At 42.9% G+C, this 5,615-nt stretch overlaps 1 protein-coding gene across 1 annotated transcript in view; it reads left to right on the top strand.

Annotated features, from left to right (window-relative positions):
- NET1 (neuroepithelial cell transforming 1) overlaps positions 1-5,615 on the top strand; it is a 63,850-nt gene that overhangs the window by 18,920 nt on the left and 39,315 nt on the right. The window contains exon 2 of the mRNA XM_006772629.2: positions 2,410-2,476. Coding sequence (XP_006772692.1) covers positions 2,410-2,476 — 67 coding nt within the window. The remainder of the gene's footprint in view (positions 1-2,409; positions 2,477-5,615) is intronic.

Raw genomic sequence — 5,615 nt, 5'->3', positions numbered from 1 at the left:
GCTCTGCTCAGCCACAAGCCAGGCTGACGGCTGCCAGTACACCAGGGTGGTGGGAGCCTCTCTTGCCTCCTCAGCAGTGCTAAGGGTGTCCAACTGCAGCTTAGGCCTCTGGCAAGTGGACATCCCCCGAGGGCTCGGGGCTGCCAGAGGGATGTCTGACTGCCAGCTTAGGCTCAACCCCCCCGGGGAGTGGGCCTAAGCCAGCAGGTGGTCATTCCCCGAGGGGTTCCAGCCTACGAGAGGGCACAGGCTGGGCTGAAGGACCCCTCCCCCACGAGTGCACAAATTTTTGTGCACCAGGCCTCTAGTGGAATATAAAATTGGAGAATGGACTGGTAATCCAGGAAGCCAAACAGTAACTTTAATAACATTTGGCCCCAAATGACCAGGATTTGATCAATCTCTGCCACCTTCCCTAATTTTTGTCCTTCCTTCTAATTTAGAAGCAACCAGATAGAGCAAGCCAAATTACACCCAATAAATCATATAGGATACCTGCTCCTTGTTAGCCTGCCAGTAGCCTCCAATCAGGGCAGATCTAAAGCTGTCTCTTTTTTCCTACTATAAAGGTTTCTCTCCTCAGCCTGCTTTTGAGTCTGCCAAATACAAGTGATAGCCTTTACTTTTCTCATTTGGTTCATCTTTATTTCCACAAAGGAGAAAAAAAACTATTTACATCTGAAATGATTAGCAACAACTATAGTTTATAAAGTATTTTTATTTCCTGTGCTAGTTTAGTGATTTTTCTCCATGTTTTATAAACATTAAGGTTTATATTTTATAAAGGTGAAGACAGGATTTTGTCATAAGGATTCTCTTTATTTATTTACATTGCATGGAAAGATGACAAGAAAAATCTGTCACTTAATAAAGAACAAAATCCTAGTCAAATTGTAATCGTAAGACCTTTGTATCAGATATAGTTGTTCAAAACCTTTTATTTGCTTTATTAAATCATAATTTTTAAAAAATCAGTACATAAAAGAAATTTAATGTGAACTGCAAATTAAATACATTTAGATTTTATTTATTACTAGAGGCCTGATGCACAAAATTCGTACACTTGGGGGAGGGGCTCCCTCAGCCTGTCTGCGCTGTCTGGCAGTCCTGGACCCCTTGGGGGATGTCCAACTACTGGCTTATGGCTGGATGGCCTGCTGCTGCTGCACAGCCTGCTGCTTGAGCTTCAGTCAGCTGCTGCATGTGCACGGGCTGGGCCACCATGGTCTGTCCTGCGAATATCCTCGAGTAGGTAAGTCAAGCGCAGTGGCAGGCTCACCCTGAGTTCCCTGCACTTCCCTGGGTCACTGAGTTGTTCAGACTGACTTCCTTCTACAGAGAACGGCACCGGGATCGGGCCTAAGCTGGCAGTCGGGCATCTCTCTTGCAGTCCGGGACCCCTCGGGGGATGTAGCAGTTGCCAAGCGGCAGGCAGCCATGGAGCAGCCTGAATTGGGGCCTGGCACCATGCCACTCATGCTCATCCTGGCCCACTGCACCTGCTGCCGCCACTCAGTAGTGCTGCCACTGCTCAGTAGTGCTGCCATGGAGTCAGGAGAGGCTCCCGCTGTTGCAGCTGCACTCACTAGCCATGAGCCTAACTTCTGGGTGAGGAGCGCTCCCCCTGTGGGAATGCATTGACCACCAGGGTGTAGCTCCTGCATTGAGCGTCTGCCCCCTGGTGCTCAGTGTGCATCATATTAACCGGTTGTTCTGCTGTAATGGTCGCTTAGGCTTATATTAAACAGATGTTAAGAATACCCTTTTAGCCCAGGCCATGTGGCTCAGTGGTTGAGCGTCAACCTTGGTTGAGTGTCAACCCATGAACCAGGAGGTCACAGTTCAATTCCCAGTCAGAGCACATGCCTGGGTTACCTATGGGCTCCATTCCCAATAGGGGACGTGCAGGCAGCCCATCCCAATCAATGAGTCTCTTTCATCATTAATGGTTCTCTCTCCCTCTACTTTCCTTTCTCTGAAATAAAATATATATATAAAACATTTTTTTAAAAGAATACCTTTTTATTGTTTTTAAAATACTAAACATAAATGTTAAGTTTTATCAAATATTTTTCCATCATTTACTGTTTTTATTTAACCTATTAGTGTAATATATAAAGAGATTCCATATAATTGAACCTTGTATATGTTCCTAAAATAAACTGCTTGGTTTGGTAATTATTTTTTTAAATACTTTTAATCTATTCACTGATGTTATAAAGGTTCTGTCAATTTTATGAAGATTCTAAAAGTAACTAGGACCTGTACCTTGCTTTTTTTTTTTATGATTGAATGACTAATAGGCTACATTAAACAGTTTTGAAACTGAAAAGAATTAGTTTTTTATATGTCTAGTGCTTTATTTTACTGACATTATTCTCTATTTGTTGTTTTAATTTCTGTTAACAGATATTCCCTTAGGAGAGGTAGCTCCTTCACATTTTTAACACCTGGACCCCACTGGGACTTCACTTTGGTGAGTAGATGCCTAGGTTTTTATTTCAAGACATTAGATAGAATTATTTCCTGGGTTGTCTTTCAGTCTGGTGTACAGCTCAGTTGTCTGTATTTCTCTCAACATCTTTAGTATCCTAATTTATCCTGCTAACAAACTAAAAGACATTTTTATTTCAACTAAATATAAAACATGTTTTGGAAAGAAACATTCATCTTTAACTCTATGTAAACCTTTCTCTTATTCCCACCAGTGTTAAAGTTAAAAGAATGTTATGAAACATTAATCTATTTTTGTTACATACTCTAGCAGCTTTTTTCTTGGTTGAAAAATATAAAAATGAAGGCTATGAGGAATGAATTGCTTTCTGTTATTAATCATTTTAGTATAGAGGGACTTCTTCATTATCTTTAGAATGAGATTTACAGAGACATCTAACTTTGCACAAAGTGACACCAGAAAATTAATTATTTTTGTAATTAAAAACACATTACCCCTTAGTACTCACCTAAACAAAGTATGTACAAATAGAGCATGATTTTTATGCTGTTCTTACTTATTTGAAATAGCAAAAGGGAACTCTATTTCTAACATGCTAAACTTTACTTGTGTGCCCGTAATTATGTGCTGATGGATACATCAGTACATATTTAATTTGTATTCTATTCTTTTGTCTTTAATTTATATTTCTGTTTGGGACTCCTGTTCAAGACTTCTGTACTCTTATACTAATTATATACATTAATTGGCGAGATAAGCATTCACAGAAAGTATCTTTTGATTTTAATGCAATTCTGTATTTCCTTTGCAACTTTTTTCATCTTGATCCTTTCCCCTTACTATCTGATGAGCCTACACTTAAACAGAAAAAGTTTAGAAGTGTTTCTAAACTTGATTTGCAAACCTATCAGCAAAAATATTTGAGCATATGTCCCTGGTATGTTTATAACTTTTGTATATACCACCATTATTAGTTAACTAGGGATCTAGTGCATGAATTCGTGCACCTTGAAAGGAACTGTGGGCCACGAGGCTGCGGTAGGCACAGGGGCAGCTCTCAGCCCAACCTCCATGACCCCGCCCAGCCCCTCCTACTGCAGTCCCCTGTCCCATCTGCAGGCAGCCCCGCTTTCGCCGCCACCGCTCCCACGCGCTGATGGTGCCGGCCCTGGCTTAATGACAGCTCTGACCTTACTCGTGCCCGCTGATGGCACGGAGCAATTGGGGCCAGCGTCAGCGGGTGTGAGCGGGGCTGGCACTGTCAGTGGATACAAGCGGCGGTTGCTGCCCCTATTAGCCCCTCAGGAACAAGGGGAGGTGGAGAATTCCTCAGGGGTGATCAAGGCTGGCAGGTACCACTTGCACCCGCTGATGGCGCCTTGTGATTGGGATTGGCACCGGCAGCAGGTGCATGCATTAGCTATGGCACGGGCTGAGGGTGTGAGTGCCAGGCAGGACCATGGCACAGGAGCAAAGAATTTTCAGTAACCAACAGAGGCTCACCCCGATGACAGTGACAGGCACCCCGCCTTGGTCTGATGCCCCCACTCACCTCCACCATCCCACCATAGCCAATGCCCACCATGTTCTGCACACACCCCCTGGTGGTCGGCACACGTCATAGTGACCGAATGTTTGGTTGTTCCACTGTCAGTCTATTTGCTTATTAGCCTTTTATTATATAGGATTATCTCAAAGCACAATACACATTATTAGTGAAGTTAATGATACTGGACATAAAAATATATTTCAGTAGCCATGATAATTTCAGTTTGGGACTCACTTCTTATTGGATCTGATTAGATGGCTATTTTTCTTAACCATATAATGTGAGTACTGATTAACTCATCATCCGTATATTAAATATTAGTAAAGCTTATTTTTAAGGATTAAGAAATACATAAAAATAGGAGTTCTAACATTTTCCTGCTGCCCACCCCAGGGAAGATATCTTGCATATCCTCCAGGATGGGTACATCCCACTAGGGAAAACACTTTTGTAGAGGTCTGCCATGACAAAAGAAATAGCTTATTGTTTATATATTAAAACATTTGGAATGTCATTAAGGAATTGTAAGAGGGATATTTGTAATTTTTAAATACATAGTTTAAGAAAACAAAAATTGGTGAATTAAAAATGGTGGCAGAGTAGGAGGATGCTGCAAGGACATGCTCCCAAGGACAAGCTGGAATTACAACTGAAACATGGAAAGGCTTTCTGAATAATCAATGGAAAACTCACAGGAGAGCACCCTGATACCCAAGGACCAAAGATAGAAACCACATAGAGACTGATAGGAGGGGCAGACGCACGAAAGGGCTGGCTGGGCACCCATAGATGGCAACTGAAGTCCTGAGAGGTATCTCAGCTGTGGGGGGTGCCACTGAGAATTCTGGAATCTAATCCCAAAGCTGGGCTCCCCAGCAGAGAGCACAAAACTGAGGAAGGTCCCAACATAACATCTAGCTGTGAAAAACAGTGGGGTGCTATCTGTCAAGGAGTGGCAGCTGAAAGTTTGGGCACCCTCTTAAAGAGTCAGCACACAAAAATTCCCTGTGGAGCCACCCATCTTGTGCTCTGGCAGAGGGAGGGGGACGTGGAATGGAGCTATGACACCAAAACCCAGGACTCAGGGGATAGAGCTCAGAAGGCAGGCACCCCAAGTCTCCTGGTCTGAGTCATTCCCTCACACAGTGGAGGACATCTTTCCCACACAGACATTTGCCTTGCAGGGGGAATGGAGGGGAGATGTTTTCCTTATTGGAAAACATCTTGCCCTGAGGCCACTTTAGAGATTAAAAGTAACAATTAGCCTCAGAAGCAACTGCCTCACCTTGTTGAAAAAAACTCTCCCCCCACCTGAGGACGATTGCCTGGAGGCAGTTCAAGTCAGAATCTTAATAGTCTGTAGACAGAGGGGGTCTCTGGAGACTTTGAGTCTTCGCCTGATCCATTTGGTCAGAAACAGCTTTTAACACTGTCTTGCACTAGAGATTGAGAAGTGTGGAGGATCAACATAAAACATAGTCACAAACCCAAACAGACAACCAAAATGAGGAAACAAAGAAACAACCCCCAAATGAAAGAACTAGTGAATTCTTCAGAAGAAGAGATAAATGAGGCAGAGATAAGAAATTTATCTGAAACAGAGTTCAGAGT

The sequence above is a fragment of the Myotis davidii genome, unplaced genomic scaffold (genome assembly GCF_000327345.1).
Source record: "Myotis davidii unplaced genomic scaffold, ASM32734v1 scaffold544, whole genome shotgun sequence".
Lineage (NCBI taxonomy): Eukaryota > Metazoa > Chordata > Mammalia > Chiroptera > Vespertilionidae > Myotis > Myotis davidii.
This window is presented reverse-complemented; position numbering and strand designations above follow the sequence as displayed.